Source organism: Micropterus salmoides, unplaced genomic scaffold, assembly GCF_014851395.1.
Source record: "Micropterus salmoides isolate LMB-PRFRI ecotype aquatic unplaced genomic scaffold, ASM1485139v1 Ms_hic_scaffold_7, whole genome shotgun sequence".
Classification (NCBI taxonomy): Eukaryota; Metazoa; Chordata; class Actinopteri; order Centrarchiformes; family Centrarchidae; genus Micropterus; species Micropterus salmoides.
Window position 1 is genome coordinate 3,060,738 of NW_024044459.1, and position 17,546 is coordinate 3,078,283.

At 41.2% G+C, this 17,546-nt stretch overlaps 1 protein-coding gene across 1 annotated transcript in view; it reads right to left on the reverse strand.

The window, feature by feature from the left end:
* cacna1ba (calcium channel, voltage-dependent, N type, alpha 1B subunit, a) overlaps positions 1-17,546 on the reverse strand; it is a 254,241-nt gene that overhangs the window by 207,699 nt on the left and 28,996 nt on the right. Inside the window, exon 4 of the mRNA XM_038704210.1 lies at positions 3,424-3,515. Within this exon, the coding sequence (XP_038560138.1) occupies positions 3,424-3,515 (92 nt within the window). The remainder of the gene's footprint in view (positions 1-3,423; positions 3,516-17,546) is intronic.

Sequence of the window (17,546 nt, forward strand, 5' to 3'; positions counted from 1 at the left end):
TGGCACCAGGATGTACTATGGGAAGAAGGCAAGCCAGCAGAGGCAGTGTGATACATTGGGCTATGTTGCAGTACATGAACGCCCTTTCACGGAAATGGTATTTCCTGATGGCAGTGGCATCTTTGAGCAGGATAATGTGCCACAAAGCAAAAATGGTTCAGGAATGGATTGAGGTACCACCAGGGTGTTGACTTGGCCTTCAAATTCCCCAGATCTCAATCCAATCAAGCATTTGTGGGATATGCTGGACAAACAAGCCTGATCCATGGAAGCCCCACCTCACAACTTGCAGTGTGAAAGGATCTGCTGCTATCGTCTTGGTGCCAGATACCACGGCACACCCAGTGGGATATAACACTACACAGACTGATGTTATCAGTCCCAGCAGCTTAACTCATATTCACTCTCAGCAGGACTCTTTTCACATCTGCAGTGGATACTGACAGTGGCCGTTCCTCTGGAGGTGGAGTAGACTTTATCGCTGACACTTTGTTGAGGAGATCAAAGCGAGCATAAAAGGTGTTTAGCTCATCTGGTATGTGGCCTCACACATGATCAGGATTCTTGTACCAAGAAGCTGTTGCAAGCTGTTGTTCAGAACGTTTTTAACAAATGCTTTCAAAAAGTGATGGGGACAAAATCAGCCATTTCAAAATGTGGTGGGGACATGTCCCCAATGATTAAATTTTGTTACATGCTTGCTTTCTCTTTTAAGGAAGTAGTTTTCTGTTGCTGATTGAGTTTAATTTATCAGTATTATTTTAATTGTTAAAAATAATTTTTTTTGGTTGCACAGAATCTGTGGAGTATAAATTATTTCTATTAGTATAATATTCTAACATTAAATTAAAACTAATTTCATAGCTTGGCTACTGTGTTGGGCAGAAACTGTAATAATATTACTTTTCTCATTTTAAATTTACTCATTTTCCCAGTAACTAGCAGTGTAATGGATTACTATTTCCAAAACAGTAATATCATTACAGTTACTAATCCAAGTAACGCTGCGGTACTGAGTTACTGAATGCACCATCCTTGGCGTGAATGCGCGACTGGGCGGCAGGTCAGCTGCAAGCTGTTGTTCAAGTCAGCTGTTAGTATAATGTTACTATATTACTTACATAATCTCAGTATATTCAATCAATTTCATATACTGTACACTAGTTTAGGCCTATTATGAATATTATATTCCAGTTACCAGTGTTGAGAAGTAACTAGTTACAAGTAATTTAGTTACGTAATTTAATTACAAATGAACTGTAACTAATATGTTACAGTTACTGGGGAAAATGTGTAGTTAAATCACAGTTACTCGGCTATATGTTAAATAATATTAATTTTGTTGCTTAGCATGTTTTCATGTGCACAATGTCTCTCTTTGCCAGGTCCAGCCACAGGTGTTTAGTAAAGTTTGATGTTCTTGATTGGTTCTCATGTCTGAATTTGCAGCACCAACATCTGGCAGTTAAACTGCCTCTCAAACTGTCTGGTTAACAGTTGAAAAACATTCATTAGAAATTTAGAAAAGCAAGGAAATGTGGTAAATTCAATTACTTTGAATAAAGAGTAATTGAAAGTTAAGTAGTTAACCTAGGCTACTGTTACATTTTAAATAGGGTAACTTGTAATCGGAAATCTATTACATTTCCAAAGTAACTTTGCCAACACTGCCCACTGTTACAGCAGTTTAATTTTTGTGGAATGTTTCCATTTATAAAATCCATGTGCAAGAAAATACAAAAAAGTAAATACTTCAATAATGATCAATTGTCAATAATCATAATTGCAGAACAATTACAGTAGGTTGTAGTCTTTACTCGCATACTGTGCTCGTAAATCATTTTCCCGCTTCCCATGTATTTATTTTTTGGGATATATGCAAGTGAAATACTCTGTACAGCCCTGCATCATCCATCCTGGCAACTGGTCCCCTCATGCTGCTGTTCTTGTTTTACTGGTGGGTGCCGTTGACTTCCCATCTCTGTTACAGCTAATGGTCTAACGTTATATACTGCAACTGGCTTTATCGGAGGGGAACGTAGCAAACATTTCAAATAGCCAGAGCTGGAACACTTAAGTTACAGTATACTGCTACCAACATGTCATGTGTACAGCCCATCAGAGTGCTAAAATAGTTAAATATAATCAAAAACTACAACACAGTCCCATAAAATAGAGCACTGTGTTTGTGTTTGCATAAAAATCCCTCATCTTCAGCTTTGAGTAGGCCTCTGTCTGGCTCAGCTTCCCCTGTGCTGGACTCTCCCTCTGCTTGTACTGATCGTACAGCTACATATGCATGAGAAGAACATCAGTAATAAATGTGACTAACAATAATACATTTTCTAATTCTATCTCATATCTCACATATGATTGCCTACTCAGCCCTGCACACTGCCCCTGTACCTGTCACTGTTTTTTCTGGTTCCATTGTCTCCTCCTCTTTCTTCTCTCCCTCCTCATCAACATGACTGGGTCCTTCATCACCCTGTACTTGTACATCATCTCCACTGACCTTAACAGCTAATATATATACAGACACACACAGATTCCTCGCTTATAGAAGGATGTTGTCTTTGAGTGATAACACATTGCAAACCGTTGCTTATCATAAATATTATAAATATATAAATAAATAAAATTGTATAAATAAATATTATATATAATATTTATGCCTATATAAATACATATATAAATATATATATAAATAATTTCAGTATTTAATAAATGCATTTCTAATTGTGCACTTCTTCTCCTGCTGGGTCCTGCCTGCCACAGCAACTTTTTCACCAAGGAAGCAGTCACTTAATTTGGCGCATTCAGCTGCGTCTTGTGCCAACATCTTTTTCTTCTTAATTTTTCGGCACCACACATTTCTTTTTCCTCATTCTTTCTTTTTGCCATATTTACTGTCTTTATTGCACTTGTCACACAACCCTGGACTGAGTTCAGCACCAACAAAACGTAGCAAACTGGTGGCAAAAGGTTTTGGATTAAACTCGCCCCAAAGGGAACTCCTTTGATTGGCGCCAATGAGCCAACCAGAAAAAACGAGGATCAGTCCAAGTCGGTATCCTCCCATCAATAGTGAAAGTATTAGTTTGGCCCAAACTGCGTTCCGCTGCAGCTAACCAGTCCGTCAGCACAGTCGCGGATCATTAAGTAAAACATTAGAAACTGAAAACTTTTAGGGACATTAAACCCGTTTAATGTAAGAAAAGCCATATGAAACTGTAGGCTATGGTTGCCCCTTCTCTTTCTTCTCCAAAATATTTTCAATTCAAAACATTAGAGGACAAAAATTAATTTTCAGGAAATAATAATAAATTATTGTATTATCTTGGTATAACTGAAATCATAATTTCATCTTGCTTCATTTCCATCTAATTAGAAACAGATAGATACTTGGTTACATTAACTTACTTGGAATGCCAGAGACAAGTTTGAGGGGCCGCAGTACTCTCACCGCCCTCAGTGTTCTTAGATCAAAATCAGCACCCACAGTGGCCAGGATCCTGCAAACACAACAGCAGCATGAGGTTAAGATTACAGGTACTTTTCATTGTCAGCAGGTATTTGTCTAAAAAAAAATGTGCAGGAAAAGAGTATTACGGGTGTTAAGTGTATCATTTTAAACACCAGTTAATCATTTTCAAATAATTTATTAGGTTGATAGACAAATTGCAAAAAATTTAGACAATGGTAATGACTGTGAACTCATGAAAGGAATGTTGTACCAGTGTTGCTCACGAGGACCACAGTACACATTAGTACTATGCAAATTTGACACTGATGTTAAGTGTGAATGCTGATGCTTATTCTCTTTATTAGTGTGAAAGCTGATTCAGCAGCATTCACACTATTGTTATTGTATTCTGCATCATCATTATTATTATTAATTATTATTATTAATAATATTATTAGGGCCTGAGCACCGACCAGTGCAAGGACCCTATTGGAATTGCTATGGGAATGGCAGCGCATGTACATGCAGCAGCCTAACGCTCCTTCAAACTTGGAGACATTTTTGTTTTTCATTTGTCTGGCTTTATTACTGAAAAACACGTGTAACCTATGAAAGAAATACAGTCATTGGAAGAGGAATACAGGGTTTTGGATTAAAGAGCAGTGGACCTTGAGACGATCCACCGAGCTAGATCCACCGGACCAGGCAACACAGCTGGTGATCACTCAGAAGAGAGGAAAGAGAGTCCGTACAAAATGGGACTCAAGTTGGCCAAGCAACAGGAAGTTAGAAACTGTTGCCCACATCTTTACAGAGATCTGCTTCCATTCCAGATCAAGCACTCAGCGGGCAGACCATGTTCCAAGCTGTCAGTGCACAAGACTCCGGCAAGATGAGAGGACTCTGTATGTACATCGATGATGCTCAAACGTAGTCAAAGTGAACACTGTTTCCCAAATGTCTTTTAATGTAAAGATGAAACCATATTATCATTGGTTGCTGCTCTTTTACATTCACCCCAGACTTAAATTCACAAAATGCACTGCAGAATGTGTATCTGGGTGTATTTGTGTCATCTATGTATATGTATGTAAATAACTTTATATTTTTACATGTTACCATGTTTTAATATTCGTTTAATTGTCTGTTCTATGTAAGTTCTATGTGTAGTATAAAGGGACAATAAACATTAATTTTGTTATACAACCTTGTGTTTAATGATAAATAAACTACCTTTAGGGGTCCAAGCCAGAGATGGGCTGGGGGCCAAGCATGGAACGGACATGTCATATAAAATGACATTTGATTTGATTGATTGTTACAGTGCAACCCCAAGGTATAGATTCTTGAATTTTAATCTCTCAACTCATCTGCATCTGAGAGTTTTCTCAAAATCCTATTTCCTATTTCGTCTGTGCTGAATTTTGATACATCAATCTGTTTTGAAATTATACATTTTACACCTGTATCTTTTAGTTAAAGCCTAGATAAATGCTCATAAATCAAACTTGACTTAAGCTATTGTAACAAATGGTTGCCACTCTGGGTGTAAAAGTCTGGAGGGAACAGAGTTCCTGCTCAGATTTCAAAAATCAGTTAACTCACTATCGATGTACCCTATTTTTTCCGTGATTTTGCTAACATTACATTGTGATCAACAAATCCGTGTTGAAATCATAGAAATCCTGCTCTCTGGAGCTCCTACACAAACATACACACAGAGCAAAATCAGTAGTCAGCAGAGCAGACCGCCACGGCCACGAGACAGTGAAGTGAACCAGGTAAAGTGACCACCATTACTCGAGTTGCTGACCACTGCAGCATGCAGCTTGGCTGGATACTGGCTTGTCAGTTGCTGCTAACTGCATGGTAACATAATTTAGCAAATTCTTACAAATGGGGATGCTGAGCAAGTCTGTGACACAATTTTCAGTGTGGCATTTGATACAAAACCATTTTTTCCTACATATTTTGACCAAATGGCATCAACATTTTACCATAGTATATCTGGACCATTTCCCACAAAAATGACAATCTCAGATTTTTTTATATTCCATACATTTTGGAGCTGCAGTAGCTCAGGACTTGGCTGGAAACCGGAGGGTCGCTGGTTCAAGTCCGGCTTAGACCAGGGATACGGAGTGTGGACAGTCCACTTCCTGGGCACAGCCAAAGGTGGCCTTCAGCAAGCCCCTGAACCCCCAACCACTCGGGGCGCCGAGACAGCCCCCTTGCTCTGACATCTCTCCATGTGTTGTTAATATAGGTCCTGTGCATGTGTGTGGCCTGTGTGTATAATACTAATAATATAAAACATAAACTACAGAGTGAAAAAAAAAGTAATTTCCCCTTGTGGAATTAATAAAGTATGTCTTCTTTTTTATGTTAAATTTTACATAAACGGTCATAAATCAAATTACGGCGCTAGTTAAATGTACACAGTGCAGTGGATCCGATTCGCCTCTATCCTGATCGTCGGGTTGCTGTGGTAGCGACTTGTCATTTACAAGATACCACACCCTAAAGCATACTCTGCTTTATCATCCATTTTCCTCTCAATGGGACCATCATTTACTAAATGAACATCATGCTGTATTGAAGAAGACTTGAAACTAGTGACTGAGACCATGAACTCAGGAAAGTGTTTAATGAGGTAATAAAAAAAAAAGTGAGAAATAGGGTAATTTTGTCATTGACTCCAGTGCAATCAGACTTAATCTTTCAACCAGAGTCCCGTCCCTGCTGGCTATTAGAAGGAATGCATGTTTAATGCACTTCCACATTACCTTCACTTTTCAGACCCAGACGTTACCGTTTTGTTCGGCAAGATTTTTCCAGCGAAAGTGACAAAATTTGCTTCACTGTAAGCTATGGTGAATTCAGAAGTCCGTCACTCTATCTTTTTCAAAATATGTAAAGTCAATTAACATCCATATCCCCATTAATCTTTATTCAAAAATTGACACAGACATTGTCTAGATGGTAAACAAATGGTTTACAGTGTTTTAAATGCTGTTCAGATAGGTAAAACGGTGAGTCTGCCGGGATATTCAATATCTTGCTGTAATTTGTACTGTTTATTTAAGATTTGGTTTTAAATTAGCAGCTGGCTTGCAAATTCCATCCACTGCTCAGGGCCATACACTCACCGGCTTCTCAATTGCTTCTTAACAGAAATAGCTAATCAGCCAATCGCATATATCAAGTGAAGTGCGTATGCGCCAACCGTGCATGCAGCCTGTTGCAGTTGCTCCCCTTCGTCGTCTTACTTTAAACTTTATCTTTTTATATCTCACGTGTGTGATTTTTGGTTTATAGTTAATTTAAGCTACACTCCCTCTATTCATGCAAGTTGAGAGAGTTTTGGTCTGGTTGTTACTCAACTAAATGGTCGCTTTGTTTACACCTGGGACCAGCTGATCGCGCTGAAGCCGACTCACAGACATCCCCACTGAGATCAGCAGGAGGACACACAGAAGACGCAGAGGAGGAACTAAACGGCAAGGGAGGAGAGAGGGGTCCAGACAACAGAGACATAGGAAAAGGAGATATAAGCCGTGTCTCCACTCTCTCATCATGGGCAATGTGAGGTCACTGGCTAATAAAATGCATGAGTTCTGGGAGTGTACGTAGTTTAATGTGTTTCACGGAGACTTGGCTACACCAGGATATTCCTGACCACAACGTTTCCATCGACGGCTTTCAGACAGTTCGGGCCGAAAGGGATTGCACCGAGAGCGGTAAGCGTAAAGGCAGGGTACTTGCCAGTCAACAACAGATGGCGTAATTTCAGTGTCACATTACGGGTGTGTATCAATGTATCTGTAGCCCGGACACTGAACTGCTTGCTGTGGGACTCCGGCCATATAATCTGCCATGGAAAATTTCACATACCATCGCTGTAGCTGTTTACATTCCGCCCTCTGCCAACCCAACGTCGCCATGTAATGTCATCCCACCACCATTTCTGATCTCCAGATTCAACACCCGGGTGCCCTCATAGTGATCTCAGGTGACTGCAACTACGTCACCATGACCACCACACTAACTAACTTCACCCAGTATGTGAGCTGCAATACTAGAGGGGAGATGACCCTGGACCTGCTGTATGCTAATGTTAGGGATGCATACAGCTCTTCCCCCTGGGCAGGTCAGACCACAACCTGGTTCACCTCAATCCCTGTTATGTGTCTCTGGTGAAAAGGTCGCCTGCGACCACAAGGACAGTGAAGAGATGGTCGGAGGAGGCCTATGAGACACTTCAGGGATGTTTCGAGGTGACCGAATGGGATGCACTCTGTGAGCCAGATGGAGAGCACATAGATGAGCTTACTGAGTGAATCACAGATTATATAAACTTCTGTGTGAACTGCACTGTCCCAACAAAAACTGTCCATTGTTACTCAAACAACAAACCGTGGATATCAAGGACATCCTGAATGCAAAGTGGAAGGCTTTCAGAGATGGTAATAGGGAGGAGGTGAGGGCCATTCAGGGGGACCTGAATGTGAAGATCAGGGAGGATAAGGAGAAGTACAGGAGGAAGCTGGAGCGTAAACTCCAGCTGAACAACATTTGGGAGGTCTGGAGCAGCATGAGGAACATGCCGACTGGCAGCAGGAGTGGAAGGCAGCTTGGAAAGGACCAAAAAACTTAATCTGTTCTTTAACAGATATGATACTATGACTTCTGCCCATCCCCCTACTAACTTAGCTGCTGTCTGCCCTCAAACAATTCCAACCCCACTACTCCCCCCTCCTCCTCCTCACTGTCCCCCACCCTCCTGGGAGACCCCTACTCCCCCTTCCTTTGGCTCTGAGGTTAACAGCCCTCTCCAGTCTGACAATTCCTCCTCTCCCCCTCCCCCACCTGTAACTTCTGTGTCTCACTGCTGACCAGGTGAGAAGACAGCTGAGGAGACTCCACTCTAACAAGGCTGCAGGCTCTGATGGTGTCCGCCCTGGGGTGCTCAAAGCCTGTACACCCCAGCTATGTGGAGTCCTTATCTTCAACCTGAGCCTGAGTCTCCAAAGGGTCCCTGTGCTCTTGAAGACATCTTGTCTCATTCCTGTACCAAAGACGCCACATCCCAGTGGCTCCAAGGACTACAGACCTGTGGCACTGACCTCCCACATAATGAAGACCCTAGAGAGACTGGTTCTGGAAGAGCTGTGGCCCATGGTCAGACCTCTCCGGGACCCACTCCAGTTCGCCTACTATCCCCGACTGGGAGTTAAGGACGCCATCATCTTCCTGCTCAACCGCCTCTACGCCCACCTGGACAAGCCGGCAAGCACTGTGAGGGTCATGTTTTTTGACTTCTCCAATGCTTTCAGCACCATCAGGCCGGCCCTGCTGGGTGAGAAGCTGACAGCAATGCAGGTGGATGCCCCCCCTTGTGTCCTGGATTGTTGACTACCTGACGGACAGACCACAGTATATGCGCCTACAACACTGTGTCAGACAGCGTGGTCAGTAACACCGGGGCCCCGCAGGGGACTGTCCTCTCTCCCTTCCTCTTTACCACCTACACCACGGACTTCAACTATCACACAGAGTCCTGCCAACTTCAGAGGTTTTCAGATGACTCTGCTGTGGTTGGATGGATCAGCAAGGGTGACGAGGCTGAGTACAGGGCTGTGGTAGATGACTGTCACATGGTGCGAGCACAACCATCTACAGCTCAACGTGACAAAGACTAAGGAGCTAGTGGTGGATCTAAGGAGAGCCAAGGCACCAGTGACCCCTGTTTCCATCCATGGGGTCAGTGTGGACATACTGTAAAATTTCAATTAATAGCTGAGTCCCAAACAGCCGCCTACCCCATTTACTGGCCTGGTGTGGGAACACATTTTGACAAATAAAGGCAGGTCCCGATTAAACTCCTGGCCTGGTTTTTTTAGAAGTTCTTTGGATGTATAAAACCTCTTAAACCCTGCGGGGTTGCCTGCTTTAGCTGCTTCTAGGCTGCTTAGATCGTTAATACAAATATTCATGTTTAAACGTATGATCAATTTGTCAATATGAACGAAAGAATCAAAACAGCTTTTCATAAAAATTTATCCAAGTTGTGAATCCTGTCATGTGAAGTCTATTGCTCTTTGTCTGCTAACTTCTGCTACATTTCTCTCATCCTGCACCCTGTTGTTGTTTTCGTTACATTGCTGTCTTCAAAATAAAAGCGCATAAGCCGTCTGTCGGAGCTAGATCAAATGAATGACATGTCTTTGATATTATTAGATAATTTTTATACAAGTAATATTCTGTTTGAAATAAATAAACTGTTTTATAGTAGCTTATTTCAGAGAGGAATTAAAGTCCTGTCCCATATGGACGCCTGTCCCAAATAAAGGCAGGGTCAGTTCAGTGATTTTAGCAAATAAAAGGCTATTAATCAAAGTTTTATGGTATACACATGACCTGGGAGTGCATATGGACAATAAACTGGACTGGGCCAAGAACACTCAAGCCCTTTACAGGAAGGACCAAAGCTGCCTCTATTTTTGAGGAGGCTGAGGTCCATCAACATCTGCCAGACAATGCTGAAGATGTTTTATGACACCATTATTTCCCAGCACTGGCATGTTATGTTAGCCACAAAGCTGTGGAAAAAATATTGTTGGTTTATATTGTGCTGGTGTAATAAAATTAGACTGAACCACCTCTGTGATGGACAGTAAGTGCAAATCAATGCTTTGAGTTCAGGTCCAACACCAGTATTCATGTAATGGACATCAGCTTAACACAATGACAGACCACACTCAATAAACTACACTCATCACTGTCTGGCATCTAGACAAAAAGATAACATGGCTACATGGGGCAAAATAACCAATATATAGTGTTTCATTATATTCCAGTCAAATCTGATGTTCATTTATAAATGTTGCTCATGGATAGTGGTTACAAATAATGATGCCTGTGCATTGCTTTGTATGGCTACAGCCTACGGCAGCTGTTTAATTTGCCTAATCTTCGCAGATCTTTAGACCACGGTGGAAACGCACACAACAGTGGGCTGAAGGAACCTTTTAGTTCCTTGAAAATAGACCTGGGGACTTAAAAGTCCCTGGTACTTTTGGTCGAAAAGCGCCTAAATACAGCCCAAATACTGTACATTCGATGCACAGGGTTAATTTGCATCTGCATGTATACACAGTCATTCAAGCTTTGCAACCTCACACCTATTCTTCCAGAATGCTGTCTGTCTGGCTTCCTCTGCAGATAAACGTGTAAGGTAGCATGCAGAGATACATGACCAGTAGCTGAGCAGTGCCTGGCTGCCTCTCGGTTCCCGACCCTGCATGACAACCAGGTCTCAATCTCAATCAATCAGCTCCCTGGAGAAGGTAGGGGTGGTGATGGAGTGGATGCCTCCCAAGGCATCGATCAGCAGTCTCAGACACATCAGTCCGAAAAAGAAAACAGCGCACAGTTTGGCTGTCTGCCTCCGTCTCGTTCTCCACCTCTTTACTGGCTACATAGCAGGTTATGTTCCAGATAAGGGATGAGCTCTATAAAAACACCCCCTACTGAACAATCAGTTCTCCTGGAAAATGGCAACACCATTCGATTCCCCAGATCCCACAGACAGTTTTAAAGGCATTTTTTTTTTTTATGTGAGGCAAAATATTATGACTTAAATATTTTGCTTTTCAAGTTAAGTTTTATAAGAAGAAAGAATATCGTTTGCTATTGCCACTATTTTTGTTAGTTGGTTTGTAAAATATGCTGCTCTGCTGCCAGTAGACTTGTCCATATTTGCAATCGGTCATCTGCTGTAAACCCTGTTATGTGAACACACTCATGGCTGGATAGGGAAACCCTGAAGGTTGATTTACGGAGTTGATAACCAGTGTTGTGTGACCACTTAGCCTAATCGCGAAAAAACATCCTGGGTATGTTGAACTTGCTTCATAGAATAGGCCCCTGATTTTACTAACACGCTATTACGAACACCAAACCAGTGGTTCTCAACCAAGTAGTTAAAAACGTTGTCTCTTGAGAACACATCTAATTTTTAAGGTACCAAGATTTTAAATAGCAAATTTATAAAACCAAAATCATTTGTGGGCAGACATTTAGAGTCAGAAAGACCTTTATGTCAGCAATAAAGATAAGCATAAGTAGCTCTCCTTTGAGAGAGAAAGTCCGAACAGAGGCCCAGTCTTGTCCAGAGTTACAGCCTGGTTACAGCTAGTGCGCTGCTTAACAGCATCGGAGGCTGCGGGGGTGGGGAACTCCAGTGTTGTTGGAAGAATTACTAAGCTTGTCTATTAAACACGAAAGGCGTCACTTGGTTTTATTTTCGTTGTCCAACTTTTGAATTGAACCTCAAACTGAGTATTTTTGAAGGTTTTTCAGATAGACTCATTGGTGGTTGAACTGTTGGTTTTGTATTGAGCTCTTACTGTATTACTGTGGTGAACTTTGTTTTTCTTGTGGTCTGTAGGTAGGCCTACCTGATGATATTATATCATATTATTTAATGCTATGACTTCACTCTCAAATTATCTTTCTCATATTATTATAATTTGATATTTCTTCTCCACCATTGCTCATAATAATAATTCATGCATCACCTAATTTCATCATAACACAGGCCTGGCCTCCAAGAAAGAACAGTGTATATTTTATCTATCTGATATTGTGTTGGTCATACTATACACTGATTTATTGCTTGTCCGTTTTGAATAATACAGGAGCTAAAGAGCTTGAAAATCAATCACATATTAAATCGCAATCTTGGTTTAAAAAAATTGCAATTAGATTATTTTCCAAAATCATTAAGTCTTACTCATCAGGGCTGTGTAGGTGTGGATTGACAGTGGCACCAAAGGCAAGTAACCCACCCACTGTCATTAGATTTTGATTCAAATGTTGCTAAATTCTGATTGGTGCACAGAAACTTGAGACATCACCTTTTTCCAAACAACCACTTCAAGAAGAATTCTCCTGTGCCCTGTCCCAGTATCAAGCAACCCCCAGCTAGTGAAACTCAGCAGTGGGATCAGCATAATAATACCAGCATTTTTACTTAAATGTGAGCTGCCATTACAAAATGGCAATAAAAAGCCTCAATGTGGTGCTCACTGGGAAGCAGGATAAACAGTGCAGCAAAAGGAGTGAATGAACCAAGGTCACCAACACTTTTTCTCCATTCCACTGAGCTGGATGATCAGGCTCCATTTGCTCATCAGACTGCAAAGTGATGGCAGCACAACATACTATACATTAATTGCCACAGAGCATCAAACACAGATTTTGGTTTAAAAACAACATAAAGATCATCTAGTGGAATTCAACCACACTATGTGAAGTACAGTAGTAAATCAACATAAGACATTTGTTATTTCCAACAAATGTCTGGCTAGTGTAAAGCTATATAAAAATCACTTGGCAAGTTCTGTCTAACCATATAATCATTTACACTTCAGAGGTCAGGGTCAGCTAAAGGAAAGCTCAGCCCTAGCGGATAAAAAAGGCCACTGTCAGTATCCACAGCAGATGTCTGTGTCTGATTCAAAGACAGTTTTGCCTCTTAAATTCACTATATCGTGGTCTCCTTGAGTTTCTTGATGGACAGATAGTTTTACTTGTTGTTAAAGTAATCGCTATAGGCTAACTGTAGCAGCCATTAGCTAGTTAGCTCCTAGGACTCCTAGTAGCATGACTAACTGAACTAACTAGCTTTTAGGAACAGTTATGGTTGCCATCTTCAACACAGAAAAATAAGGGATGCCTGCCGCAGCGGAAGCCACAACCCTCGGGGCCACGATGACCACAGGCCCGACAGCATGCCAGTGGTGGTATAGCATAACTTAAAAAATATTTTCAGTAAAGTATTATGATTGATACCAATGGACATTATAATAAGCTATCTGCTATTGAAATCAGTGTCAATTTGGCTTTCAGAGGAATGTGTAAGATGTAAACCATATTTTATTAACTTATTAAATTAACAGATCTGTAACTTATTCACTAAAATTAAACAAATGCATTGATAATCAAAAAATTGATCAGAAAAAAATATATAGTGAAGGAGACTTTTGCAAAGGATCTTTACATCAACATCAGAGGACCAGAAGTAGTAGTGTGCAGTATTTGAGCATGTCAGGCCTACTTCCTTTTATTAGAGTGCTTCTTGTCACGTGCAGCACTGAGTAGCGGTTTGTCTTTCAAAGCTACAGTAAAACTATGAACAGGACTGCTCAAAGTTAAGAGTAATCAAGATCTCACTCCTAATGAGCTCCACAGAGCACCAGTTCCTGCTGTTAGTCCATTTGTTCGTCATTCTGGAAAAGATGGAAAAAATGGAAGTAAATTGCCAAATACCGAACAAGTACATTCACATTTTTGCCTTTTTTCCCCCCATTGCATAAATTAAATAGTCAAAATGTGCTTTTTACTCACAGGTGTTTGCCACAGGATTTGGAAAGACTATGGTGGGTGGGTCCGAGGCCCAATGTACACATGTAATATGTTTTATACTTTCTGTGAATATAATCCAATTAATCTTTTTTCCATACTGTATCATACCTTATTTTGAAAACCGGACTTTGTCACGTGTATCCTTGCGTGAAATTCAAGCCCGACCCAATTTGATAAATAATGTTGTACGTGGTTCTTGTATTGCGTAACATGAAGACTTCACAGCCTCTCATCAGGTAGGACTCTCATACTGCAACACTTGTAAAGAGAGAAAATGACAGGATAAAGTCGCTAACCTGCCTGTCAGCTCGCTCTGGTCCTTTTTAGTTACCATAAAGGCTTGAATATGTGTGCACTCCAAATTTAGACCTGCCCTACTCTGACTCTGATTGGGCCTGAACCTGAGTATTAAACAAACCAATCAAACTAACGATGGCAGCAAGTATTACCCAATCAGGGGTAGAATAGGACAAGTCTTCACAGAATGCGGGTGGGATGATTTGCATGGGATACGGTGTTAAAGACAACTTAGAAAAACGGGCCAAACCACATACCGTATTGATTGAGTGAATGTGCCATAAAGTTTGGAAACAAACAAACAGCGTTCTTCTCCCAGGGCCGGGGAGTGAGGCAGGGATGCAATCTCAGTCCAATTCTCTTCAATCTATATATCAATGAATAAGCGAACCAATTAGAGAGTTCCACGGCACCTGGCCTCACCCTGAACGACAGAGATCAGAGGTCTGCTGTATGCAGATGACTTAGTGTTGCTTCCACCTACTAAAGAAGGTGTGCAGCAGCACCTTAATCTCCTGCAGAGATTCTGTCAGACCTGGGCCCTGACAGTAAACATAACAAAGACTAAGATAATGATCTTTCAGAAACAATACAGAAATCAGGTTAAAGACAATTTCTATTTAGACCCCACTAAACTACAACATACAAAAAAAACTACACTTACCTTGGCCTCATTACATACACAGGGAACTTCAACATGGCTGTGAAAGATCTAAGGGACAACGCAAGGAGAGCATTCTATGCAATAAAAAGAAAGATTAAAATCTATATTCCAATTGAAATCTGGCTTAAATTTTCCAATTTGTACTAGAACCAATAATTCTATATGGCAGCAAAATTTTGGGGCCAAAACTTAATAATGAATTTGACAAATGGGACAAAACAATTATAGAATCTTTCCATACTGAGTTCTGTAACAGCATCCTACAGGTGCAGAGAAAAACACCAAATAATCTGTGCAGAGCAGAGCTCAGCCAATACCCCCCCTTTCCAAAACTACAGAAAAGATCAATTAAGTTTTTTACAATCACTTAAAATCAGTTAACTCCCAGACATACCATCACAAAGCCCTAACATACCAGGAGCTGAAACCAGAGAAGAGTCCCCTCAGCCAGCTGGTCTTGAGGCTCTCTGCAGTAACAAGTCCCCAACAGCCTCAGGACAGCAACACCAACTCAAGCAGACCAAACCAAATTATCAACAAGTAGAAAGAAAATATATTGAATACTGGAAAGAAATGACCAAAACACAAAGTAAATTACAATGTTATCTGACCCTAAAAGAGAATTCACACTGGCAAACTACCTGAGCACAATAAAATGTCCCAAACTAAGAAAAATGTTGACAACACACAGACTGAGTGAACACAGCCTGGCCATAGAAAAGGGTCGCCACAGGCAGAGCTGGCTACCACAAGAGGGGAGACTGCTCCCAGTGTGACAGGGGACAGGTAGAGACAGAGCTGCACTTTCTAACCTCATGCCCTAAATATAAAACCCTAAGACAAAAACACTTTGCAAACATTTCCCAAATATACCCCGAATTCCATCCCAACCTACTGGGAGAAATGCCCAAATGTGAAATAATTGCTGCAAAATATGTCTCCTCATGCCATGAAGTGAGGACAACCAGTGGAAACTCAGACTGATAAATAATTGTACAAATTTTCAAATTATTATCATTTTGATTGTTTGATATTTTAGGAATTGTTTTGTTTTTAAATTTCACATAGAGACGAACACGAACAAAACACATAAAAATACTTATTTAAAGAAAAACAGCACGGTCGGGACGGCAAGGGGCCGCTGCGTCTGCACGCTCCTCCATCATTACTCGTAACATCAAACATGCAAAGAAGCATACAACACCGCAAGAGAAGACTGAAAGCTGGCATTAAGGAGGCAAAGCAGAGACATTAGAGACTGGAGAGAGACCTCAACACCAAAGATATGTGGCAGGCGATCAAATAAATCACAGGCTACAAAAGCAGGAGTGCTCTCGGAGGATGTTTTGATACCATTCTTTATTCACTGCTGTGTTCTTAGGCAAAATTGTGAGCGAGCCCAGTCTCTTGGCTGAGAAGCAACCCCACACATGAATGGTCTCAGGATGTTTTACTGTTGGCATGACACAGGAGTGATGTTAGTACTCACATTGTCTTCTACGGACAAGCTTTTATCCGAATGCCCCAAACAATCGGAGAGGGGATTCATCTGAGAAAATGACTTAACCCCCAGTCCTCAGCAGTCCAATCATTGTACCTTTTGCAGAATAATAGTAGCTGACTTTATCACTGCTTATGCACCAGTAGCCCGAGAGATAATGTATTAATAAATTATCTCTCAGGCTACTGGCACTTACTGAGACCCGGATCAAACCAGAAAACTCTGCTAACCCCGCTGTGCTGTCCACCAATTACCCTTTCACCTACACCCCTTGACTGTCCAGGAGGTTATATACTGTCCACAGGACAAATGGGTAACTTTGTGGATGAACTAGACACACTTTTGTCTTCAATCCCAGAGAATGGCTACTTGTCCTCGGTCATATTAACATTCACTTAGACAAATCAAACTCAGCAGACGTCCGGTCTCTGATTCAGTCCTTTGATGTAAAACGGCCCCCCAACCCACAAAGCTGGCAAGGTGCTCAACCTCGTTCTGTGTCACCAAATGCAACAGTCACACATATTATACCAACTTTATTTGTTAAGCACTTTACAACAACCAAAGTTGACCAAAGTGCTGTACAGAAAAATAAACATAAACATATGTACAATTAATAACCATACAATAAAAAACATTCAAAGTAACAAATAAAATCAAGTAAATGAAGTCGACATCTTACTAGGTGTCAAAAGCCAAAGAGAAAAGATGGGTTTTAAGAAGGGTTTTAAAAACAGATAAAGAAGAGGCCTGCTTTACATGCAAAGGCAGATCATTCCATAGTTTAGGAGCAGACAGAGCAAAGGCACGGTCCCCTCTGAGCTTACGCCTAGTTTTAGGCACAGTCAGGACCAGCTGATCATCTGACCTGAGAGCGCGGACGGGTTTATAAGAGTGTAGAAGCTCAGAGAGGTATGGCGGGGCAAGACCATTTAGTGATTTAAAAGCAAATAACTAAATTGAATAGGCAGCCAGTGTAATGAGGCTAAAATAGGGGAAATGTGCTCATGTTTACGTGTGCCCGTTAAAAGACGTGCTGCTGCATTTTGTATCATCCGGAGACGGGTGATGGAGGACCCACTAACCCCCACATATAGTGAATTACAGTAGTCCAGCCGTGTAGTTATAAAGGCGTGGATTGCAGTTTCAAAATGTTGTCTTGACAGAATTGGCTTTATTTTGGCCAG